General features: G+C 40.4%; 1 protein-coding gene across 1 annotated transcript; it reads right to left on the bottom strand.

The window, feature by feature from the left end:
• pecam1a (platelet and endothelial cell adhesion molecule 1a) lies at positions 1 to 27,073 on the bottom strand. The gene is given in 17 exon segments (XM_020922652.2): positions 1 to 263; positions 1,844 to 1,866; positions 6,010 to 6,066; positions 6,152 to 6,241; positions 11,044 to 11,097; positions 11,221 to 11,288; positions 12,605 to 12,737; positions 14,263 to 14,544; positions 16,614 to 16,904; positions 18,493 to 18,774; positions 20,322 to 20,588; positions 22,033 to 22,320; positions 24,043 to 24,151; positions 24,153 to 24,227; positions 24,229 to 24,338; positions 26,801 to 26,824; positions 26,903 to 27,073. Coding segments are annotated over 17 exon segments (2,382 nt in total). The 5' UTR covers positions 26,955 to 27,073; the 3' UTR covers positions 1 to 86.
• Positions 27,074 to 27,447: the final 374 nt, after the last annotated feature.

The following is a 27,447-nucleotide window of genomic DNA, read 5'->3' as shown; positions in this document are numbered from 1 at the left end:
TTTTTAAAAAACATTTCTATTTGACGATTTCCAAATGTTTACAGTACAAAGATTTACAGCTAAATATAAAACCTTGATAAATAACACTATGTTTCCGTGGTTTCTCCCCCTGGTCCTCCTGTGTCATCGTTGGTTTCACAGTTTTCTCCGCAGGTCCCGTCTCGGCTCTCCTCTTGGACAGTGTCAGTGTGGTCGTCATGGTTACCGCCTCCACTCTGGGCCTCGGCATCGTGGTTCAGCTCGGCGTACTCCACCGACGCCTGCTGCAAAAGAAGAATCAAATGTTTTTTAGAGATTTAGAGATCCATTTAAGGACTCAGAAAGATAAATAAACAGTAACCAATACATGCATCCTGAATTTCTGACTTCCGGTCATCGCGCATTGCATACTGGGAAAAGTCCTCCGAAAACGTAAGCATCAGACCACTGAGTTTCATTTCCCGATGGGATGTGTCTATTGTCAAAGTCGATCTTTTCAAGTCTTTTGAACTATGTCACTTTTGTTTCTGGTTCTGATAATTGTCATATTTTACTTCTGGGATTCAGACATCGTAATTGTGTGGTTGTTGGATGTCCTAACAGCGGAAAACGGCTTGAAAAATGGGTATGCAAAAGGGAATCAGATGTGTGTAACTGCAAACCTCCATTCAAACTGTTTCCCTTTCCAACGGAATTGAAAAATAGTGAAAGATGAAGACAATGGGCAGGATTCATACACAGGAACTATGAAAAAGGAAACCTTTTGGCTGCCTAAGAAATCATCCCGAATTTGCAGCGAACATTTTGTATGTGGAGCATCATCAAAGCAAAATCCCGTTTGTTAAGCGAGAGGTGCAGAAGACAAACAGGCGGAGCTCTCACTTTCTTGTTGGACTTTGCAGCAACATCACATCTTGGTCGCTTTGCAGTGGAAGGTGTTTCTTGGTGAACAGCTGGTGCCTTTTGTTTTGGCGTGCTGACTTTTTAAATTCGTAACTAAGGTGGAGCGAGGGGTTGGGGTTTTGCTTTGATGGCGTTTTGCTTTTGTTGTCCTGTCTGAAAAAAAGTGTATAAAGTGTGTGGTGAGGGATTTTACAGCCTTAAAACAGTTATAATCGTTACAAAATATAAAGCTGACTACTTCGCAGATTTCACCTATCGCGGGTTATTTTTAGAACGTAACGCCGTGATAAACGTGGGACCATTGTATGTCAAATGTATATATTTATATGTATGTATAAAGGTGTGTGTATAAAGGTGCCTTGTTATAATTGAAAATTGTGGAAAAAAATAAAATTGAATTGAATTGAAAAACATGACGAGGCTCACAGCAGCAGGTACAGAGAGAGGAGCCAATATTATATTCCAACGCAAGTGAATGGGAGCCAGAGTCAGAAGAAGCCGGATGAACCTCCTGGCGAACTTCCTATTTGGAACACGGCACCGAGCTCGTTAGCTATGCCCATTCATGTAAACGGTCTATGGCCCAGAGTCTGAACTAAACACGTGGAGTCAGCGTTTCAGTTTTCTGCAGCTAAAACCCAGAACAGTCTTCGTGAACATGTGAGACAGGACTCGACTTTGGCTCAAAATGGTTCTGTTTTCATTTTGTACTCTTCTCTTTCATTTAATGTTTCTCTCTTTTGATATTATGACGATTATTTATGTTTTGATTTGTTTGTGTGGTGATTTTGATGTCTTTCTTATTCTGTAAATCACTTTGAATGACTTTGCGTACGTGTAATTGTGCTGTACAAATAAACTTGTCTAGACTTGCTTTTGCTTGGGATTATATTATTTAGCGTATGGATATGAATGCGTGTGTATGTTTTTATGATGCAGGGCCGTGTTCCTCTGTACTCACGCTGTCTGCCGCCTCCGGAGCACCTGTCAGACAAAAGCAGGGGAAAAGCTCAGACAAAAAAAACAAAAGGCTCAAAAGGATTACGATCTGCTATGTGAACACTCGCTATCACTTTGTACTGTTGACTCAAAACAAAGGATTTCACAGCAGGAAAACTGGACACATTACAGCCTGTTTTTACCAAGAATTTTGAAGTGTAAACAATTTTAGAAAGTTTAGACGTGTTTTTCCATTATTTGATTTATAAACTTAAAGGTACATTTCTCAGCTTTTCTGGTGGAGGTGCCGTCAGTTTTGTCTCGACGGAGATGTAATCGCTTTGTCTGGAATGTGGAATATTTCACAGTGCGGCATTAAACCTTTATATTTTCACAGACACCAAACCAGACCAAGTTACAGGTCAGATCTGTGGAGAGGCAGCCCCGCTCACAGTCAGAATACCTTTTTCTAGGCGTTTTTGAGCTATAAAACCACCTGTAATTGAATAAATGTAAAGTTGATGCATTGTTAACACATTATATTAACTACACCTTATTTAGCCTTAATAAAGCATGAACAAAGGCTTAATTAATAATGATTCACGCTTAGTAACTACTTAATTACTACCTTAATTAGCACTTGCACTTAATTTGCCTGTGCTGTACATAGTTACTCATAATTATTTCATACTTAATTACTCATGGACTAACTATTTGAGCATTTATTAATCATTAGTAAGCTATGAGGTGATTTACTAATAATGCAATGCAAGATAATTCAAGCTTTAGAAGCTGAAGACTTTATATTAAGAAGGCTTATTTATCCCATGCATTAACCAAAAAAGTGAAATAAAGTAATAAAGTAAAATTTGTCTTGACCCAGTACAGATCTACTAGAAGTCGAAAATAAAACCACTGTGTACTGTCTGCATTTAGTTATAGAGCGTTTTTATTGTCCGCGAACCAGGAAGTAACCCTATTAGCATGCTAGTTGTTGTTGGCATTTACTGTGACTCCAAAACTCCACTCTGGACTCATCACGGTGAATAATTATGATTTTTGTGTCTGCAAGCGTTCCCTATCCACACAGATTTGAGCATATTTGTTTACATTTTACAGAAACAAAACTTAAAACCGCATGGCTAATTTGCATAAACGGAGCGCTCAAAAAACAGCTCGCTATTGTGCTCTGATGCAGTTCAGCTTCTGTCGGACTAAAGGACATGACTCTTTCTGTGACTTATGTTTAACTTTTGCAAAACAAAATGGCTATATTTCTGGGATACAACTAAAACAGGCTAAATTACCTTCAAGTTTAAAAAAAAACGGTGATGAGATTTGCATTATTAAATATTATTATCATTGTGAACAGCGCCACATACAGGTGACTCAGTGCTCCATTGTCGTGTGGACATGGATATTTACTGATCCGGCACATGTGTGGACGCAAAAAAGAAAAAAAATCCAGGAGAGTTGTTGTGTGGCCACAGAATAATGAAACTTTACTCAAACATGTGTGAATGAAACAAAACAAAACTCCAGGTATATTTATGATTCTAACTTGACTTAAAACTCCCAAGAGTCAGTTTTGCGTAACATAGGACCTTTAAAACACCGGAAAGCTAACTCTTACCCTATTACACCAAAAAAAGACACTGTACTACATCCCTACATCTGAAAAATCGCCTGACATTTCAACGGTTACTCAGCGCTAATGGCTAAAACAATACGAGCTGTTTCCTCCTCAGGTCAAGACAATGGATTTGCGTCGGACTTGGCGTGGAGCGGACGTGCGTAGTGTTCGGTTCTGGACGAGGAGGGCAGGAAGTGGGGTCGGACACGGGGGACAGAGGACACCTGGACACCTCGGCCTCAAAGCTGCATTCTTTCACAAACAATGAGCGTGTTTACAGCGGAGAGCGGGAGCCATTTCCTGCTACTTGTTTGAAATGCCAACCGCTGACCTGATTTTTATTTTAAATCTCAGACCGGTGTACATTTTGGCGCCAAATTAACCTCAACTAAACCTCTAACATTTAACTCAGTATTATTACTTTTTACTTCTTTTTAATTGTATGGACTTTATCACCATTCAAAACATAATATTTAGTTTTTATTTTTTTAATGGCATAGCAAATACTCATTATTCTGAAACCCTCGGATACTTTTTTGTCATTACAAGCTTCAGTGTTCAGTGTCTTTTTTTTATCCGTACTTTTAATCTTTACTTTTTTGTATAGCTCATGTTGACTTTTCCTTAACCTGGATGCCCTTCCTCTACACCCAGACGCACTTGATTATGCGGGTCAAGTGTGTTTTGCTAAAGGACACGTAGGCAGTAGACACTTAGACATTGTTGGAAGTGGCTTTTACATAACTTTTGCTACCACTTTATCATAACTTCACTTTTAATTCATAATGACCTAATTATTAAGAATAACTCAGGCTTAGTATGTCCTTACTTTAGGGCAGGGGTCATCAAACTAAGGCCCACGGGTCAATTCGGGTCCTCCATGCCCCTTTGACCGGCCCCCAGCCCCTCTGCCCCCCACAACTTGAACTGGCCCTATGAGGCAATCCTTCAAAGTTGTCATGGCATCTTGAATTTTGTTGATTTTTTCAATTAAACATGATATTTATATTAAGTATTTGTATTTATATTTAAATAATTATATGATGTATTTACATTTGACACCAAATTTGCCGCTGAATTTTCGTCACCTGACAACCTCGAGATCAAACAGTTATTGTCAATGTAGACACAGAGTTCTGTTGTGCAGTTAAGGACAGCAAAATGACTTGTGTTACAGTATGAAAAGTTGACAGAGAGTGCAGAGTTTTTAAAGAACAGTGAACGACTGATTATTTTTTTTAATGTGCGTCTTCAGGGTCATACAATTCTGTTATAGGGGAGTTTCATTGTTGACAAAAGCGCGCGTTGCATGCTGGGAATTATTTTGGTCGGCGGCACTACACTAAACACTAATTCAACATGACGGACGGGGTGAGAAAGCACGTAAAGGGTATTGATCCCGGTTATTTATCCACTCTAACGGCAGAGGACCCAAGACGATTAGACCAGAAATTGGTCATAAGCATCGATGGAGCCAAATCACCCTTTTCAACCCCGACAAAAGGTGGACCAAACCAAATTTCTGGTCGGAATCACCAACTACCTGTTTAAATATTCACTTCGGCGATATCCACAATGACTTGGTGGAAACTCCTGGGCCATTCACAGCAGAAAAGATGAAAACCTCCAAGAGTCTTGAAGCGTTGTTGAACTTGTTGGAGTCCATGGTTTGCTCTGATCTTGTACGTTTGCTCTGCGAATGTTTGAAAGCCGTTTAATTCACCGTTAGCGGTTCTTTTCACTTCAGAATACGAAAAAGACATTTTCCTTCTTCCGTGCTTCTATTTGTGCATCCGATAATGCAGCAGGAATTTACCTTTATCGGGGATAAATACGCGAGGTTATGCACTGTGTTTGACCGCTACCGTGTTTCTTGCCTCCGACCAAAATATTTCCCAGCATGCAACGCGGGCTTTAATAACAATGACGTCAGCTGAAACTCGGCTATACAACCCGACCCGACCCCAGCCCCCATCACAGTCAAGAGCGATAATGTGGCCCCCAGAGAAAAAAAAAGTTTGGTGACCCCTGCTTTAGTGGTTAGAGGCAGAAGTTATGGGTAGGATATTAATTAATACTGGTATAGAGACATACACATCCAACAAAAATTGCCAAAAATTGCAGACTGTGTGCTGATCCAAAAACTAAACCTGTGCAAAAGAAGAAAGAAATCCTCAGTGCAGTTCTGTGAAGCTCCCAAGTTTTTATTTCAGTGACACCACAATGTGACGTTTCGGGTCTGAAGAAGAAGGGCAGAAGAAGGGCTTGACCTGAACCATCACATTGTGGTGTCACTGAAATTTGGGACACAATTTGGGAGCTTGAAAGAACTGCAACACGGATTTCTTTCTTCTTTTGCATAGGATATTAATTAAGTAAATACTAAGCCTGATCATTTGTCATTATGAATCTTTATTAATGCTTTTAAATACTTTCAAAAGTGTAGTTATTATAAAGTGTTACCCTACTTTTATTTTTTGTTGTTTTATCTTTTTTAGTTACAGACAGTGTTTCTGAACTCATCTGCTCTATAAAAATCCCGTGCTGTTGTTTACCTTGTGTGGAGTGGCGCACTTCGCTGTATGTTGTGTCCGTGCCCTTCTTCACCGGAGCTGAGGTCAAAATAGGACAGAGGTCAGTTTTGGTCAGTGTCAGTCAGTGTCTGTATAAATAAACACTTAAATAAACAACTATTACCTCTGCTGGGATCTGGTTGTTTAGTCTGCACTTCGGCGTAGTCCAGCTCGGGGGTTTTAGGAGCGACTACACCGCTCTCGTTATCTGACTCTGTGGAGAAGAAATATAAAGCTTTAAAGAAGGCATATTTTACTTTTTGCATTCAACTCTAATATATGTAGTGTTGGGAAGGTTACTTTTAAAATGTATTCCCCTACAGATTACAGATTACATACCCCAAAATGTAGTTTGTAACAGAATCCATTAAATTACTTAAAGTGAGTAACGTAATCTGAATACTTTGGATTACTTGATTTGCTGTAGAGAAGCAAAGACGAGGATATCGTAACATAAGATGTTTTCTTTGCTAAAAGAAAATAAAAAGCCCAGACTTTACTGAACCGTATTAAAAATATTATTGATAGAAGAGGAAGAGACACGTCCACGCAGCATGATTTAGTCCTGTTAAATCCTGTTAGATCCTGTTTTAGACCTGTTGTAGTCCTGGTTTAGTCCTGGTTTAGTCATGGTTTAGTCCCAGTTTAATCCCGGTTTAGTCCTGGGTTAGTCCTGGTTTAGTCCTGGTTTTAAACCTGTTTTAGACCTGGTTTAGATCTAGTTTAGACCTGGTTTTAATCCTGGTTTATACCTGGTTTAGACCTAGTTTAGACCTGGTTTTAGTCCTGGTTTAATCCTGGTTTAGATCTAGTTTAGATCTAGTTTAGACCTGGTTTTAGTCCTGGTTTAATCCTGGTTTAGATCTAGTTTAGACCTGGTTTTAGTCCTGGTTTATACCTGGTTTAGATCTAGTTTAGACCTGGTTTTAGTCCTGGTTTATACCTGGTTTAGATCTAGTTTAGACCTGGTTTTAGTCCTGGTTTATACCTGGTTTAGATCTAGTTTAGACCTGGTTTTAGTCCTGGTTTATACCTGGTTTAGATCTAGTTTAGACCTGGTTTTAGTCCTGGTTTATACCTGGTTTAGATCTAGTTTAGATCTAGTTTAGACCTGGTTTTAGTACTGGTTTAATCCTGGTTTAGATCCAGTTTAGATCTAGTTTAGACCTGGTGTAGTTTCCGGCAATAATGGAATTACAAAAAAAAAAAAAAAAAGAAAAGAAAAGGGGGATATAGCCCAACATGTGAAAACAGGAAAATACCGCCGTGTAATCCATTTATTTCAACAAAGTAACTGTAATCCAGTTACCACTCACTGAAACAGTAACTGTAACTGAATTCAGTTACTCATAATTTGTACTCTGATTACGTAACTCCTGTACATGTAATCTGTTACTCCCCAACACTGAATATATGCAAATCGATACTTAAACTTGATGAATTGAATATTGATTTAAAATTCTTGTAGAGAAGAGAGAGGATGGCACAGGCGCTCTGATTTGCAGTGTATTTATTTGTGGTCACGCCAACGCGTTTCGACTACTTAGTCTTCACCAGGGCTGCCCTCACGCCCGAAACGAGTTGGCGTGACCACAAATAAATACACTGCAAATCAGAGCGCCTCCATCATCCTCTTTCTTTCTTCTCTACAAGATTTCAAGCCCCGCGGTCTGATGAGCGCCTGTGTTTGTTGTTTTGATCCAGCGCAGCACTCCAATATCGACATTTTTTATTGATTTAAATTGCTTCAAGTGTTTTTTATGTTTTACTAATTATGAAATCAGAGGTTTCTCAAAATATGTTGTTCAAATCCATTTTGTATTTTTACTTGAATTTCCAAAACAATCTTAAAATGTATTTTTGTCTGTGTTTGTTTATGTGTGCATTGCGTCACCATGGCAACTAACACTTTGCCAATAGAGATACATGTAAAACACCCCCAACATGATTTCACAGCAACATTTCGCAGTATGGCATTAAACTGATCTCCAAAGTTACAGGTCAGTTTTTCAATTGCATAAAAACTGCTATTGATACAAATGTGCTATCTGCGATGTAATTTCAAAGCGTTTATTTTTATTTTTTAATCGTCTGTGAACCAAGAAGTATTGCTGTTGCGCTGTTAGCATGCTAGTTGTAATCAGCATTGCCAAGACAGCAAAACTCCACTCTGGCCTCTTGAATTTGTACTTATAATAGGGTGACCAGATGTTCGTATTTACCCGGGACAGTCCCAGTTTTGAGCCCTGTGTCCCCTTTCCCAGCAGATCTCTCCAAAATCAGTGATTTGTCCCAGTTTTATACAAGAAATGTCCCTGGTGTCCCTGTTTTTGACAAATTTGAGAGGTATATATTGTAATTTGTTTAGGTAAACTACAAAAAAGCTGCTTAAGAACGACCAAAACACAAAGAAAATGTGACTATACTGACTCACATTAGTGCCGAGTGCATAACAATTTTCCTTCATTACAAACTCGTTTCACAGTTTTATTATTACCAACCACCAAAAAATGAGGATGTCCCAGTTTGTTATTTAGAAATTCTGGTCACCCTAACTTATAAACTCATTGTGGTGAATAATTAGGACATTAGGAGTGTGTTAGGAAAATATGGGGAGCACTACAGTTGGTCATTTGTTGAAAAATGGCTTTGTGGTGTTTTTTAACCCTACTTCTTTGTCCTGGATAGGGATGGGCATGATTAGTCGATTAATTGGATTAAGAATTTCATCAATTACGTTCATTTTAATTGACAAACCGAATGTAGGTTGCTGTGCGTAGCGTAGGGTGACCAAATGTCTGTGTCCGGGGACAAAAACAGGGGTCCGTACATGTGTCTCTCTGCACTCAGAAGGAGCGAGACACAAACAGTCGGTCAGTCTGCAACATGCCGAAGCGCAAATGCGTATTTAACGATGACTCGTACAAGAAATTCCACGCTTTCCTTTCCGGCCAGGACAAGTGGGAGGCCATGTGCACAGTGTACAAAGCAGCACATATGGTTCGGTGTCCAGTGGGAAAAAGTTCACCAGGACACCGAACACATTAACAAGCTTTGCCAGGTGAGAGTAGTTCAATTTCGATGACGAGTCCCCACCTCCCACCCCCCGTACGGTGTCCTGGTTTTGATAAACGCAAATATGGTCACACTAACCTGTATTCCACTGAGTTGAGAGCTGTTTTTTTTTTTTTTTTTCGCTTAGTCTATGCAAATTCGCCATGTGGTTTTAAGTTTCGTTTCGGTTAGAGTTGCGCAAACTGAATTAAACACATTATAATCTCAAACGGGCTGATGTGGCTCTAGAGTGGTTACGGTTTATATGTCATAAAGTTGAATTTATTTATGCAGATTAGTAGTGCAGATAGTAATAAAAATTATGATAACTTTAATATAAAAATGTTAATGATTAATCGATAATGCATCGTTAATTCTCTCGACGATCGATTAAGAAAATTTTATCGAATGCCCATCCCTAGTCCTCGAGTTTGAATTTTTAGAATAATAAGTACAGAGAAGTGGGCGGAGATAAGTTTTTCAAATTGCATAAAAAAATCTGCTATTGATATAAACTATAGTAAATGCAATAGATACATGTAAGGCCAGACTGTTCCAGGCAAAGCAGCTCCACTGAGACAAGCAGGTGGTGTACCCTCCGCTCGGCATGCCATACCTTTGAGTCTATAATCTCTGCGCTGTCTGAACGTTGTGACCTAATGTTGACACAGGAGCTGCATAACACTGGACGCAATAAATCAACTCAGACGTGTACATAACGTTTCACACCAGCCGACTTCCTTAGGGGGGCTTGCAATGGGAGTTTTGTGGTTATTTTTGCCGGTGTCACATTTTTGCTAATGACAAGTGAATAAAATGTTCTAAAAAGTAATCAGAATAAATAAATAATAAAAGAAAAAAAGATAAGAAGAACTTGACTGAAACAAAAAAAAATAAAAAATCGTAATGTCAAAACGAATAAGATCAAAATTAATCTAACCATGCTGTACTGACTCATTATTGGAAATACCATCCTGTTGTTCCTCAGTGCTTTTGTTGTGCACTTGAGCATGGCACTTGAAACGCATCGCCTATGAATGAATACCTCGAGCGCGAATGTAAAGTCATGTAAGCATAAATAAAACAAAACTAACCTATTTATTATTACACTTTGAGATAACTTGGGTTCCCACTCTTTTTCACTGACAAAATTTTTATACTATACCATGGCTATTTCAAGCCAGGCTGACACCACCTAGTGTCACCACTCATTTTCATTTCTTTCCAGCGACTACGTCAGGAATCGGAATACACTAGACGATTTGCAAAAACCTCTGAAGTGCGAGTTCGGGCACCAGCCAATCAGCGAAAAGCCATATATTCTGTGTTGTTTACGATTCAGGAGATTGAAGATTTAAAGCTGTTGTTTGGTGAATTTTATCATTATATCATTATTATTGTCCTTCTTCCTACAGGATTTGGGAAAAGCCGAATATACCACGCATTACATACGTCATGACCCAATAGCAGCGATTGGTTAAATAAAAAAAGTACCCTCCTACCATCGAACGAACGAATCCTAATGCTGCGAGGTCAGGTGGTTTCCACAAAGTGAAACTGGCTAATGAATCAGGCTAGACTTTTTCATGACCTAAAGGTAATTTTCCATGACTTTATGGCACCTACATATGCAGAACTGATCAGACTTTTAGGGCTAAATATGAAAAGTTAACCCTTTCCACTCACCTCATGGTTTGATATTATAGTTTTTTAACATTCGAAATACTGTCAGTGTGGATTTATTGTCGTGTCTCTTAAACAAAAGGCGCATTTGTTTGGAAATTAATCATAATAGCCTAATGGTAACTTAACAAAACGCTGTAGTTGTGTGAAAGACATACTAAAATTACATTACTTTTCTCAAACTTTGATTGACTTTTCCAGGATTTTCATGACTGTGGGAACCCAGGTGTGACTTAAAGAAAAAAAAAAAAAAAAAAGCTCCCCCGCTGCCCTTCTCACCAGATCCGGATACGTGCTCGCTCCACACGCTCTTGCCCATCATGGAGGGGGTGGCTGTGGAGGGAGAGAGGGGAGAGGGGGAGAGGGGCATGGGGCAGGTTTTAAAGTATTACCCAGTGCAGAAGGTACAGTCTGTGCTACGGATTTTACGAGTGAGACAGCGCCGCCCCGTCTTACCGTTAGCCATGTGCACGACCTCGGACTGAGTGAGACTCAAGCGCTCTATTTTAGTACCGGCCGACTTCCTAAGGCGAGAGAGGGAGCGACAGAGAGAATAGAGAGGAAGAGAAAAGTAAGAGGTTATTCTATCAGTAAAAAACAAATTTAAAAGATTGGCATAACATTCCCACAATCCCAGTGTATTTACATCCTGCTGACAGAGAGAAAGAGAGAAAGAGAAAGAAGGGGTGGGAGAAAGAGGGATGTGGAGAGAGAGACACAGATAGAGAGGGGTGTAGAGAAAGAAAAAAGAGGGCGAGGGTAGAGAGAGAGTAACAGGAAGGGTTGTGGAGAGAGAAAGAGAAAGGGGTGATAGAGAGGGGTGTAGAGAAAGAAACAGAGACAGAGGGAAAGGTAGAGAGAGTGACAGAAAGGAGGGTAGAGAGAAAAGTTGAGAGAGAAGGAGGTGATAGAGAAGAGTGTAGGGAGAGAGAAAGTGAATGTGAGGTAGGCAGAGAGAGTGGAGGGTGGAGAGAGTGATAGAGAGAGGTGTAGAGAGCGGGAAAGAGAGGGAAAGAGGCATGGGGGTGACAGAAAGGGTTAAAGAGAAAGAAGGAGAGGGAGATAGGGTGGAGAGAGTGACGGAGAGAAGTGTAGAGAGAGAGAGAGGTGGAGAGAGAGGGAGGTAGAGGGAGTGATAGAGAGAGAAAGATAAGAGGGCAGAGAGAGTTATAAAGAGAGTAGAGTGAGAGAGAGGGGGTAGAGAGAGTGACAGAGAGAGGTGTAGAGAGCGGGAAAGAGAGGGAAAAGGGCATAGAGACAGGGGGGTGACAGACAGGGTTAAAGAGAAAGAAGGAGAGGGACAGAGGGTAGAGAAAGGGAGAGAGAGAGGAGGGTAAAGAGAGTAATAGAGAGAGTATAGCGAGAGAGAGAGGAAGGTAGAGGGAGTGATAAAGAGGAGTGGAGAGAGAGAGACAGGAGGGTGGATAGAGTGATAGAGACAAAAAGGGAAACGGAGAGAGAGGGAGAATAAATGGTGAGAGAGAGTGATAGAGGGGAATGTAGAGAGAAAGAGGCAGAGAGAGGGGAAGGTAACGCTAGTAATAGAGAGAGTATGATAAGAGAGAGGAAGGTAGAGAGAGTGATAGAGAGTAGCAGAGAGACAGAGAGAAGTGATAGAAACAAAGATAAAAAGGGACAGAGAGAGCGAGAGAAAGAGGGGGGGTGAGTGGTGAAAGAGATAGAGGAGCGTAGAGAGAAAGAAATAGAAGAATGTAGAGAGAAAGAGAGTGAGTGGTGAGAGAGTGATAGAGAGGAGTGTAGAGAGGAAGAGAGAGATTGGTATAGCGAGAATAAGGGTCAGATCTGCAGTATCAATAGTTGTTCAATGACAGTCACTCACACTGACAGCTCGGGGCCTCTCTTCCTCTTGAAGCTGATCAGCCGCTTCTTAAAGGTGACGACCAGGATGAGCGCCACCAGGAGGAGCAGGCACACTATCGCAATCAGCGCCTTTTTCCAGCCCGCCATCTTCACTGCAAACAAATCAGAAGTTACCAGGAAAGTCGGGTCTAAGTCAGATGGCTGTGTACAGTGTAATTAGGTGAACACTAAAGCTTTAGCTGCAGAATCAGGATTACTCAAACCTGCATGAATCAATTGCAATACAACTCTGTGTAAGATAATGAGGAGGTTACATCGTTATACAAAAGTTTTTCAAAGACAATTTTATGTAATATGTTCCATTTAAAGGCATCGTACTTGTTTTTTTCTGTACTGTATCAACTCAGTACAAATATATTGTAAAAACTGCTCTTGAGGTCTAAATCACAGCTACTTAGAATTTTAGTGTCTGATAATCAGGAAGTGCACGTTAGTATGCTAGTTGCTTTTAGCATTAGCCATAGATCTATAAGCCGTCCTGGCTCGAGACCGACTAGTGGCCGCTCCAGGTACTGCAGAATTCTCCCATAGAAGCACAATGTATTTTTTGGGAATTCAAACTACCTGTGTTTGGCTGACAGGTCGGATTTTGAAGGGATTCTTTTCTATTTTCACGACATAAACTTTTTACAATTTTTTTAATCCTCAAAGCGCCTAAAAGTTTACTAGCCCCGCTCTGAGTTTATTCTTGCTTCACTCTAGCAGCTCTCCCTCTGATTGGTCCAAACGCTCCACGCTGTGCACGTTACAGGCGTAAGACGGGTGGGAGGCACTCGCTCGTATTGAGGAAGTAAATGCGGAAGTGAAACTTTGTTTTGGGCCTATGCGCCATTGAGCACAGACCATTGAAAACAATATGGCGCCATCTTAGGTTCATCTTCCAGATTTTATTATAGTTCTATGGTTTTAGTGTAATGGTGGAATGTAACAAAGTAGGCCTACAAGTAGTAAAGTACTGTACTTTAGGTATCTGTACTTTATCTGGATACTTTTACATTTGAGAGCTATATTTGTGCTTTGTACAACATTTTTGAACAGGACTGGAAAAGTAAAAGTATTTTTAGTTATAGTTTGAGACTTGCTGAGGGTTTATTTTTAACACGTTCATAATTTGATACAATATAACAACAAGTAAACAAATATAACAGTTTGAAAACAATACATTCAGTTGTTTCTGCTGAACAAAATTTTGCAAATCTGTACCAAAATCATAACAATAATATATATGATACATTTAAAGCTTTATTAGAGCTCAAAACAGTAAAACACTTGTACTTTTTACTCTTTGGGTACATTTTGAAACAGGTACATTAATGCTTTTACTTAAGTAGATTTTTTGATGTGATACTTTTACTTGAGTGTTTATTTTGGTTTTGTATTTGTAATTTTACTTAAGTAACAAAACAGAGTACGTCTTTCACCACTGCTTTCGCGTCAAAACTCCACACTGGTCTTTAAAAGTTATGAAAAGCGCTTATAAACTCATAATTGTGCATAATTAGGATGCCTGGCATGTATAATGTAAGCGAGGAATACCTTCAGACCACTGCAAACCGTTTAAAATTGAACCAGCTCTAATTTTCAGAGTAAAAATCACGTGCAGCTCCTTTTATATACCTGCGATTGTTAATACATCGCTGTTCTTGGTGGCGTTGGCCGAGTTGGTGGCCGTACAGTAGTACCCGCCGTTGTGATCAGTGCCCACGAGTCTGATCACGTGGGAAGCTTTGAGTTTGGTGGAGGTCTCGGAGACGAGGAGGGTCCGAGATTCAGCTCTGTACCAGGTAAATGTGACCGGGGGGCTGCCTCTGAGCACCGAGCAGTACAGGGTCACGTCGTGCCTCTCCGTGATGTCCCCCATGTCCGGAACGCTGGTCAGGATCGGTTTTGAAACAGGTTCTGAAAGACAATACAAGATTTGGATTAGTTATCTTTGAAGGATCTATATTATGCAAAACAGACTCTTGTGAGCTTTAAGCCGTGCCATAATGTTGTTACCTCATCACAAATATACCTGGAGTTGTGCTTTGTTTCATTCACACATATTTGAGTAACACTTTATTACTAGTCTGTCTACATCTCCAAAGTTCTAAATGCTTTTTTCCACCTTTTGTTCAGCAGAGATTGACAATTCCAGGGCTGAAATCATCCAAACGATTCTAGTGAAGGTGTGTGGAGTTTAAAAACACAATGGGGCACTTCCTGTACTACCACATGACATCACAAGGTGGAAGAAAATGTTTTATGCTTGAGAGAAGAACTCAGTCTAAATATGCAATGTTTGTGTGTTAAACGTGTGTGACTGAAACAAAACAAAATGCCAAAAATGATGAGGTAACAACATTTCTAACATGAGTAAAGTTCATAAGATTCCATTTTGCAAGATTTTAATTTTGATATTGATTTTGAACGGTAGATATCTTCAAATCAAATACACTATTATAAATGCTGATTTATTCTTAATCACAAAATCATTGGAACTGATGGTCTGATTTATGTCATAATTTGGTGTTAAAATGGTAAAATGTCTCTCTCTGATCTGAATGGCCACTACCTAAACCCCAGGCCCCTGAAGACAGTCATGAATCAGTGCTAGTGCAGCCTCTGCAGCTCACTGAAGGAGTTCATGGGGAGTTTCATTTAGGTGCTGTGTCCATAGGCAAGACACTTCACTCAACATACCTGTATGAATGTGCTTAGGAATGTTATCGTATTTTAGGGGCTATTAGACGTGCTCTTACGCCTCTAACCCCATCAAAAAACTACAGCGCACCTCGCAATCCAGAGCGCCCCATACATGAATCCACTCAAGTGTTCCAGCACGACTTCAGACAGCGACTGCGCAGCTAAAAACACCCGCAGCCACACTCATCACTCCACGCAGACGAGGAACGGAACGGAGGAATGAACCGAAAAAGCGAGGCCAATGTGCCACTTCTAAACACAACTGAACAACTGAGTCACTGCGAACACACCAACAATCCGTTGGTCCCAGACAGCACCCTCCCTACACGCCACAACTGAACAAAGCCCAGAGTCACCGTGAACGCGCCAAACAAAGTCCCACTAACCCATCCAACTGTTGTGTTTTGTTTAAAGTCTGGTGCGGTTTATTTGTGAAAAAAAGTTCAAAAATAGACCATTTAATGACAGTGCGTCTTACAATCCAGAGCGCCTAATAGTGCAGGAAATACTGTATACTGTAAGACAGAAACTGGCCCACCCAATGGACAAAACACTGAGCCACAAACAAAGCCATGTGGTCTATTCCATTCAGTGTAATGACAGCTACACTGGAATAATGAAACAGCCACTTCACAAGAGGATGTACTAACACAGACGAGAGAGCAATAGTGGACCTCAGTCTGCTGTACATCTCCACCTAAAAACCTCGGCCCACTCTTTTGAGGACAGTGAGGTACAGGTCTTAGCCAGAGAAAAGAATTAGTTTGAGAGGGGAATTAAGGAAGCTATTTTTGTTAGGAAAGGCAATCCTTCTTTGAACAGAAATGGAGGATTTACAACTCCATCCTCAAACCTAAATCAAAACAAACAGGTCCATCATCAACATCAGGTCCAGAGGTGTGAAAGCTCCATTATGGCCCTAACTAACTAACTAACTAACTAACTAACTAACAAACAGAAACTATAAACAAGTAGATGTATTAGTTTCAGAGTAGTTTCAGTGTAGTTAGCTCCTCCCTTCAGGCAGATATAAGGACGTGTGCACCAGCGTCTGACCAGAACTGAAGAAGCGGCTTGGGTGAGCTGCAAAACGTATTCAACCAAATAAATTTTTGTCCAGTCGACAAACTGAACTTCTCCTTTTGCCATGGATTCTACCTGGACGACTGAGGCATTTTACACATAAAGATGCCCTTGTCAACAAACCCGACCTAATTAAAACTACTCAAATCCACATTTTAAACTCCAAAATAGTTTTCTCTTTTTTACCACTGAAGACATACCAATGATTATGGTGGAGGTGAGCAGCTGATTTGCCGTTTCTGGTGGTAGTTTCTTGTGGTTCCTGGCGAGGCAGAGGAAGTTGTTGAGATCTGAGCTCTTGCTGACAGTGACGTTAAAGACGCCCGCCTCTAGTGGTCTGGTGATGACTTTGACCTCCTTGTAGTTCTTGGGGCCGTGGAGCGTGTAGGAGATGGGCAGAGAACCTTTTTCACTGTAGCAGATGAGCTGGAAGGGCTTTCCCAAAATCAGTGTACCGCCCACGACACGCATGGTGGGTTTGGAGACAGGAACTACAACAAACAAGGACAAAAATATACGCCAACTGTGGATTAATACATTTTTGTTACCGCATGGTTCACAGGATACAAAATAAGATCTTTGTGATTCTTAAATTTAAGTAAAAATCTGATTGTCGCATTTCTGAACAAGCTCCAAAGGTAGTAGAGTACCCAAAAATGTTACTCAAGTAAGAATACTAGATTAATGTTACTTCAAAATAATATTACTCGATTACTTGAAACTCAAATGTTCAAATCATTTCATATTGTCAACAGAGTTTTTATCACTCGTAGACTTACTCACAGCAGGAAGAGGAACCCAAACTGTTTCTCAAATAATAGTACTGTTTCTTCAGGAAAAATATTATTCAATGTCTTGTCAAAACAAAATACGCTTACCTTGTCATTTTTTCAGATATGACTAATATTCTATACATTTTCTAATTAAATGTGAGACTGCTAAAATGTTTTTTTTTTACTCACTTAGCAACAATGCACTACATTAAATAATCATATATCAAAGCTCTGTTAAAGGACCTAGATTACCTCATAGGCCTGTTGACAGAAATCTGGGGGCCGGGGGCAAAAAGGCTCTTTTTTTTAAGTGGGGGTACGCGGTTCGTCACGTCATCTCGACAGGCCGAAATACACAGAGGTGTCATATAGATTGTTTTTACTCAAACTGATGTGGAATCATGTTATTAACGTTAACAATATTCATAATAACCTACAGAACATAAACCACAGGCTACATGTGCCCAGGACATAAACAAGACTGAACCAGGACTAAAACAGGACTGAACCAGGACTAAACCAGAACTGACCCAGGACTGAACCAGGACTAAACCAGGTATAAACCAGGACTAATCTTGGACTTGAGAGCGAGAGAGAGAACCCCGAGCCCACGGAACAGGGCAAAATGCGTTCAGGCTTAGTCCCCGTGGGGTATTTAGCTCTGTGCCGGTCCTTTTGCCCATGGTCACCCGACCTCCGGGCCCATCCCGACACTCAGTCCTGGTTCAGTCCTGGTTTAGTCCTGTTTTAGTCCTGTTTTAGTCCTGGTTTAGTCCTGGGATTAGTCCTGGTCCCTCATGTGGCAGGTCAGTAGGACAGTAGTGCAGATATCATGAGGCTATGCAGGTTGTTTTCACCATTGCCAATAGCTGTGGTTACATTTAAGTTGTAACTGTTTCATATTTATTATTTATCGACAGCCCTGTTACCTCATCACAAACATACTGTACCTGGAGTTTTGTTTTGTTTCATTCACACATGTTTAACACACAAATTCTGCATATTTTGGCCGAGTTCTTTTCTCTAACAAAAAACACTCTGTTCCACCTGGTGATGTGGTAATTCAGAAAAGTGCTCTACTGTGTTTTTAATGTTTTGGGATGATTTCAGCCTTGGAATTGCAAATTTCAAAAAGAGCATTTTGAGCTTTGGACATGTAGACAGACTAATAATAAAATGTTACTTAAATATGTGTGAATGAAACAAAACACAACTCCAGGTCTGTTTATGAGGAGATAACAGCATTTTAACGTGACTAAAAGCTCACGAGAGTCAGTTTTATGTAATTTCAGACCTTTAAGCTTACCTTTGGCGATTACAATCTCCGTGGTGCTTTCTTTGATAAAACTGCCAGTGGAAGACGAAGCTTGGACTCTGCAGGAGTACTTCCCGTTTACAGAGGCATCGGCTGAAATATTGTAAACACTTCCTTGGTGGACTTGTGTGCGCTCTTTGTAGATGGAATATCTGAGGCTGGAGTTCTGTATTCGGTCAGGAACGTAGATGGACACAGAGCAGGTCATTTTAAGGAAGTCGCCTTCAAATAAGTCCAGAGGCTCCACTATCAGGCGTGGCTTTGAGATCAACTCTGAGAAGAAAAGAGTCCAGACAATTATCAAATTATAACAACTGCTAAAGGTATACAGTGACGTCTAACCATCTCCCTTGACTCCATCCGATTGATTGAAAAATAGTCTCCCCTCTCTCTGTTACTGCTGCAGTGAGCCTCATCATTTTGGTCTTAAAATATTCATATTAACCCTCTATACCTGATCCTGGTGTTTTTATTTTTTTATTTTGTCTGTAAATAAATTTCTATTCCTAACATGGAACTCGACTCCAAATTCGCCCCTATAATTGCTTGCAGAGGTGGAGCCAAGTCGTTGTTTTGCAAGTCTCAAGTAAGGCTCAAGTCTTTGACCTGAAGTCCCAAGTCAAAGACAGGCAAGTCCAAGTCGAGTTTCGAGTCACTGGCCCATAAGTCCAATTCAAGTCCAAGTCGTCTGCTTTGAGCGTCATTTCAAGTCATTAAACCAAAGCTTTTTGCAATTCATATGATTTTTAAACTAAATTGTACTTAAAAAGTCATGGTATATTTACATGAGTATTTATAGTTGTAGAAATGCAAGAGAGTGAATTATTATGGTCAGAATAGAAAGAATTCAGATTTTAAAATCCTGAAATGGAACGACCATGTTCTATGTAGTTCCCTCTGTATTGTACTGTATATTACTGTAAGATATTTGAGGATACCATCTTACAGTACTTCATTTACTGTTTAGTAACAAATAGCAAAGTGGGATGGACATGTTCCAGTTTGTTCCTGTAAAATTAAGCATCACATGTATCAACTGTAAAGAAAAAAGAATTTTCTAGAAACATATTTTTTACGAGAAGTGTCAAATCTTCTTAAGCCATATGCCCAAAAGTCCAAGTCAAGTCAAAGGTCTTGGTCTACTTTATCAAGTCAAGTCTCAAGTCCTTAGATAAAATTCACACCAGCTTACTTGCAAATTAATCATAGTAGAAAAATCATTAAATAATCATAGAAAAAAAAAATGTGTCCAGATACTCTTCTTATTTTTCTATTATTATTTAATGATTTTTCTACTATGAGTAATATTTCATTATTATTATTATTACACTGTATGTTGATTGTCTTTGTTTTTTAAATTCTGGCGTTTCACGTACACTGTTTCTTTACGAATTGTCACCCTTGGGTGCTTGCCACACTCTATTTAAGATGGCCACCTGAGCTCTCATTCTGTTTGCCTGACGAAGGCCTAGTGCCGAAACGTTGCATGGTTTGTCCTAATAAATCTCACAATTTGCACGTAAGACGGTGTGCAGGATTTTTCTCTATGTTCTTCGGCTGCTCCCTCTCCTCCAACGCACCCGTCTCAAATAACTGATGTGCAAAGTAAGTCTCAAGTCCTTAAAATAGTGACTCAAATCTGACTCGAGTCCAAGTCACAACTTGCAAGTCCCCACCTCTGACTGCAGCCTCGATGAGCTTCATTTGACTGGAGCCAAACTCTAGAGGTGACGTCACATTTAGTCCACTTTTTTATTCAGTCTATGGTTATTACTGAATTCTTTGTCATAATTGCTTGTAAAAGCCCATGTGCTCCTCACCTTTGACTGTGATCTTCATGTAGGTCTCTTTCTGTAGCGCCCCAGACTCGGCCTTGCACACCAGCTCCCCCGAATCTCCATCCTTGGCCCTGAACCTGTGACTCAGACTCACCGGCTCCCTTCGCAGGATCTTTCTGTCTTTTATCAGAAACACGTTTACTTCCACATCACGCGGCGCACCCACAACCTTACACACCACCTCTATGACGTCGCCTTCGTACACTTCAGAAGAGGGCAGGATGTTCATGGTTGGGTCTATGAACATACCTGTAAGAATTTAAAAGAGAAATACGATCAGTTATTATGGATTTTGAAACATCTTGGTTAGACATTTAGTGAAATTTGAAAATGAAATGATTAGAATAAGAATTATTAGAATGGATCCTGTGAACAGTGGCAGAGTTAGCAATTTTGGGGCCCTAGGTGAACTTGAGTTTGGGGCCCTCACTATAATGCACTGTTTTGTTGTTGTTGTTGTTGTTGTTTTTTTAAAAATATATATTTATCGTTTGTTTTTTTCCCATTGTTCATGAGGCACATACGTCTTTATTTGAATTATGGTGGATTGGAAACTTGTCTGATTAGTAAGGTTGCCTACTAGATAACCAGAGCTGAAAGTAGTTTTATTTTTTTGCTAGTACAATTACATTTTTGTTTACATCTATTATATATGATTATGATTATGCCATGATTATGTTCAAATAAGGGTCAAGTTGACTCGTCCATTCTAACGTGAAAGGGAGGAACGCTTAGATTAAAAATAGTTAAAACAGTTAAAATAGATTAAACAATCAGATACTATTTTGATGGTGTTTTCTTGTTTAAAAGTAAACTACTCTCATTTAATGTCATACTGAGAAAAAATCTAATTGCTCTGAGGCCTTGGCCATTAGTAGCACTGAGGACAATTGGTTGGGAGCCTCTCCAGGTTCGAAGGCCCTAGGTGGCGGTCTACTGTTGCCTAATGGTAGCGCCGCCTCTGCCTGTGAAGGTGAATGGACTAGAATGTTGTTACTTCCTTAAAAACAGACCTGGAGTTGTGTTTTGTTTCATTGACAAATGTTTGAATAACCCTTTATTATTAGTCTGTCTACATCTCCAAATGTTAAAATGCTCTGTTCTACCTTGTGATGTCATGAAAGTGGTAGTTTTCAAATTCACAACTCCTTTTACCTTTAGTTCACCAGAGTTTGGCAATTTTAGGGCTGAAATCATCCAAATGATTCTAGTGAAGGTGTATGGAGTTTAAAAAGACACCAGGACCAAACCAGGACTAAACCAGGACTAATCATGAACTTGGAATCTAGGTCCCTGAGAGAACCCTGAGCCCGTGGAGCAGGGCGTCCGCAAAGTGTGATTGGGCGTCAGCTGCGTTTAGCCCCGTGGGCGTGGAGCTCTGCGCCGGTCCTTTCGCCCGTGGTTACCTGACGGTCTATGTGGGCACACCTCCGGGCCTGTCCCGACGCTTGGAATAGTAACAATGGCGTTTCACCGCTGCTGATATCGCGGTGATTTTAGCAAATTTGTATGAAGAGAAATTAAAACCTACCACTTCAATCCAGGTTAAAAATGCATTGTAATGCGCTGTGTAAAATATTACCATTTATTTTCCCTGTAGTGTCGAAAGCAATGCAGTAATTCAATACTTTTATAATGTGTTACTCCCAACACTGGGTAAGACAGTAAAAAATAATTTGAAGGGTCTAGTTACGTTTGACGGTGACTTGGACCTGGTTGCTGTGGTTGGACCGTCCCACCAGGGGGAGCTCGTAGTCGCAGTAGATGTGGCTGTCTCCGATGTGCCTGAGCCCCAGTTTGGTCTCCAGGGAGTTCCCGGTGGACGTGGCCCGTTTGACCTCCTGCGTGTCTCCAGACCTGAACCTCTGGTAGAAGAAGAAGACCAGAGCTCCTTTCTCTGAGGGAGCACTGCAGCTCGCCAGCACATCCTCACTCTCAAATATACTGGTCGCATTCAGATGCAGTATGGGCTTCTGGAGACCTGACAGGAGCACAGAGAAACCATTACAGGGACGATATCAGGCTTCATTCAGGATTAACACTGAAATACAACAATGAATGTAAATCTGTGTATCATTCGTTCATTTGTTTTGCAATATAAAACCAAAAATAAGAAAATTAAAAAACAACTATTTTCTTCATTATTTGTCTCCAAAACCAAAATGAAAAAAAACAATAATGATTTGTTTTTTCAGTTTTCGATTTTATGTTTAAAAACAGATAACGGCTGTTTCCCGTTTACGTGACTTAAACTGCGATGCGGGACTTTTGTGCATACAGACTGAACCAGGACTGAACCAGGACTGAACCAGGTCCAGGACCAGACCGGGACCAGCCCGGGACCAGACCAGGACCAGACCGGGACCAGACCGGGACCGAGACCAGGACTTAAGACCAGGACCAGATCAGGATTGAGACCAGACCGGGACCAGGACCAGGACTGAGACCAGGACTGGACCAGAACTGAGACCAAGACTGAGACGTGGAACAGGACCAGGATCGAGACCGGGACTGAGACCAGGACTTAGACCAGGACCAGATCAGGAGAGACCAGACCGGACCAGGACCAGGACTGAGACCAGGACTGGACCAGAACTGAGACCAAGACTGAGACGTGGAACAGGACCAGGATCGAGACCGGGACTGAGACCGGGACCAGACTGGGACCAGACTGGGACCAGACCGGGACTGAGACCAGGACTGAGACCAGGACTGAGACCAGAACCAGACCGTGATTGAGACTGGGACCAGACTGGGACTGAGACCAGGACTTAGACTGGGACCAGGACCAGACTAGTACTGAAAACGGTTTAGTCCATTTTTAGTCCTGGTTCTGTCCTGGGTCAGTCTGTATGCAGTGCAAAAGTCCATCCCCGTTTTTTTCATTTTGGATTTGGAGACAAATAATGAAGAAAATAGTTGTTTTTTCATTTTCTTATTTTTGTTTTTATTTTGAAAAATGAATGAACGAATGACACACGGATTAATGTACTAGTCCACTGCAAAAAATTTGAATATCATGAAAAATCAGAAAGTCAAACCCAGATATTATATAGACTCATGAGTTTATTTCATGATTTTTTATGAATGTGGCTTAGAGATAATGAAAAAACTAAATTCTTTAACTGAGAAAATTAGAATATTATGAAGAAGATGAATATTGGAAGGTCATGGTGTCACATCCTGATCAGATAATTAACTGGAAAAGCCTGCAGAGGTTTCCTGAGCCTTTAAATGGTCTCTCAGTCTGGGTCAGTGAGTCAGACTACACAATTATGGGGACTGAAACCCTCCACAAGGACAAAGCCACAAAAGGTCAGTGTTTGTTCACAGAGTGCTGTATCCAAGCATGTTCATAAAAAACTTGAGTGGAAGGAACAAATGTGGTAGGAAAAAGTGCGCCAGCAAAATCCACTGAAGAATTTGGGGGAGTGGATTGAGCCTAACTGCAGTTACACGCTCACTCAAAAAAGTTATAAGATTATTTAAATTACATGTAAAGACTCAAATAATTTCTTTCTGATATTGGTTCTTTTGATCACTCACATCAGATTTTACAGTTTACATTTTTTTGTTTTTAATAGGACAGAAAAAAATCTAAATGAAAATAACAATTCATCAATATATACAGTATATTAAAAAAAAATCCTGATCCATTTCGTTTTTTCCTATCCCCTATCTTTCCTATCTACAGTCCCCTTACCTGTCACCGTCAGCGTCTTCTCCTGGCTGCTCTTGCTCTTCTCCTCTATGTTCACGTGACACCCATAGCTCCCCGTATCCGCCGCTCGGGCCGGGTGCAGCTCGTAAGCTCACCCTGTCCTCCTGGGTGTCCAAGCGGCTGATCACCTGGTCGTTTTTGATGAAGTGGAAACGGAAAGGTGGGTACGGAGGAGGAGTCCTGGCTGATGGAAACTTCACACACCAGGGTCACGTTTGTGCCACTGTCCACAGAGGAGGAGGGGAGGAGACTCAGGCCCACGTTGTCTATGATGTAGGCTACAGACACAGGGAGAAGGTTAAAGGGTTTTTATGATTCTTTAAAGGTCCTATATTGACATGCACCTCCAGTCCAGAGGCCATGTCCCTCTAAAACATCTGGCCCTGAAGAAAATGAAGTTGAATAGCTCTGGTTTAGCATGTGAATCTATATACATTTTTTTAGTTCTTACAATTGTCATATACTTAACCACAGTTATTGGTCAACCAAATCATCTTGACATCCCCAAATGCCATAGATCAGTGGTTTTCAAACTTTTCACAACATGTACTGCCTAAAAGTTTTTGTTACTCTAGGGGAGCTGGACAGGACCAAAAAAAAAGGTCCTCAATCCATTGGTAGGACCCATATCTGCTCCTTTGTGCAAGGAGGAACAGGCTGAGCCCTGTCTGTGCCCTACAAAATGACCTCCAGCAGGTCACTGGTGTGAATGTCTCTGCCAAAACAATCAGAAACAGACTTCATAAGGGTGGTTTGAGGACGCCACATCCTGTAGTGGGCCCTGTGCTCACCTCCCAGCACCATGGAGCTCCACTGGCATTTTCTAGATGAAACCAGAATTGGCAAGTCCGGTGCCCTGTGCTTTTCTCAGATGACAGCATGGTCACCCTGAGCACTTGTGATAGACGTGAACAAGTCTGGAGAAGACTCTGCAGAAGGAGAACACTCTGCTGCCTTCAACATGATTCAGCAGGAGCGGTTTGTTGGTGGGTCAGTGATGTCTGGGGAGTCATATCCATGGAGGGACACACAGACCTCTAACAGCTAGAAAAACAGCAGCCTTCCTGCTATTAGGTATCGGGATTGATTCCTTGAACCCACTGTCAGACCCTAGGCTGGTGCAGTAGGACATTATGTTCGGGTGCATCAGACACCTCCAGGTTGCTCCTCAGACTCTACAGGAGCTCAGTGATGCTCTTACACAGATCTGGGAGAACATCCCCCAAGACACCATCCATCATCTCATCAGGAGAGGCCGCGATTTTGTCAAACATGCAGACAAACACATGGGACCACACAAGGCACTGAGAAGCATTTTGAGTTGCAGAAATTAAATTTTGGCATATCATTATTTCACTTAGATTTTGATGGTGCCTATAAAATTAAGCCCTCTGTAGGCGGGAAATGTTATTTCCATTAAAGGGGGTGGCATCCTTTTGTTCCTAAGACATTGTCCATATTTAATAAGACTATGCACTTCCTGCTTCATTTCCATATTGTAACACTCTAAATTCAGAAAGTATTAAACAATCAGCAACAATTGTGCTGTAAGACTTTGATATCATTTCATTCCAATTCAATAGTAATACTCAGGTAGAAGCAAAAAGTAGCAGAAACTAGAAAAGCACTCAGAGAGCGCAGACCTCCGCCAAGGACTACCCCCATTTTTTATATAAATTGCCATAAAATCAGTCTTCTGGATCAGATCCGGATCAGCCTTTGGAATATGAAAGAGGATCCCATTGTCCATCCCTGAGTCAAATTTCATGGGGTTTGGTCAATAATTAACCGAGATATTGAGAAACAAAATTTTGGGCCTCATTTACCACAATGTTAACTAAAATTTCAAAGTGATCCAGAATCCAGGATTTCTTCCGGATCACCCCCAAAATGAAGTCAGTTCTTCCTTTTCACATTTCCAACAAATCCTGAAAATTTCATCAAAATCGGTCCATAACTTTTTGAGTTATGTTGCTAACAGACAAACAAACAAACAAACAAACAGAGAAACAAACAAACAAACAGACAAACGCCGGCAAAAACATAACCTCCTTGGTGGAGGTAATAATGCAAATATATATTCATACATCAACACAAATATACAATATATTATCACTAATGTATAACTGTCCTCTAGGTTTAACCACAATCCTCAGCAAATCTCTTGTGGATTCAGTTGACCCTATTTCACAATACCACAACTTATAAAAACGTTGTTCCTGTATTTTGAGTGAAATTGAAAACAAATCTGCCGTTACATTCAGTGACTAACAGGCCAGCAAAGAAATCAACAGACATCAAATCTATAGCGGAGATATTTTTATTACTTATTTTTCTATTTTATTTTGACTTGTATATTTACATTTATATAATTATGCTTTATTTGACACAAATCTCGTGCTATTTTTTGCTAGTTATTTAGAGTTTATTATTACCATTTCCATTTTTTTTTTACAATTTCCCTTGCAGATTAATAAAGTTTATCCAAGAATGTGTCGAAAACATTGGTGTATTTTCAAATCCTTAACTTCGTACATGCCCAAATTTCCTTTCCAAGATTCCTTTTATGCACTGTGCAATGCTCAGAAGTACCTCGAAGTAAAAATAAAACAATATTGCAGTACATCAGAGACTGGGAGAAGCTCAAAGTTGAAAATTACTATAAAAACAAAATTAGTCCAAGCCCATGAGACAGATAAGAGATAAGAGCAAGATAAGAAAAGCACAAAAATGGACTTACTTGTCTGCACCGTAGCACACTGCCCTACAAAAACAAACACAAAAAACTCAAATTAGAGCATAAAAAATTCAACAAAAATAAAATTCCTATATATATCCTTACAATGTATTAATCCGGTTATCAAAATGAGCCAGTTTGGAGGTCGGGGGTCCATGCTGAGTCGCGGGACGGATCTCCAGTTTTGAGTGTGTGGCTGCAGATTGAGAATGTATTGCAAAACGGCACAATGCCAGAGAAGGAGGAAGGAGAGGAGGTGTCTTAGGGTCTTATCGTGGCCGGACACATTAGTTTATGCAGGAAATGACTCCAGCTTCCTCAGGATTATTCTTTGTTTTCAGTACCGGGAAAGGCATATGGTTTCAACAGGAGCTTTAAAGAATGTTTGTGGTTTATATGTTTAGCTTTAGTACGGAGAGTTTTATCTGATAACGGTGAAAAGCAGCAGCAAGAGTGAAGGATTATGGGGAATGTATGGAATTGTGAAAGCTCCTGGATCTATAATAAGTATATTGTGGTAATAAACTGTAAAAAAGAAAAGAAAAATTGCAGGAAATGCAAAGAAATGTAATACTTTTATACATATTTGGTCAATTTGAAATCTAAAAATGACTGCTGCACAAACGCCTTGTCAGGGTATTCTATCTGAT

This window comes from Boleophthalmus pectinirostris, unplaced genomic scaffold (genome assembly GCF_026225935.1).
Source record: "Boleophthalmus pectinirostris isolate CB_2022bp ecotype Guang Dong unplaced genomic scaffold, ASM2622593v1 HiC_scaffold_17, whole genome shotgun sequence".
NCBI lineage: Eukaryota > Metazoa > Chordata > Actinopteri > Gobiiformes > Gobiidae > Boleophthalmus > Boleophthalmus pectinirostris.
This window is presented reverse-complemented; position numbering and strand designations above follow the sequence as displayed.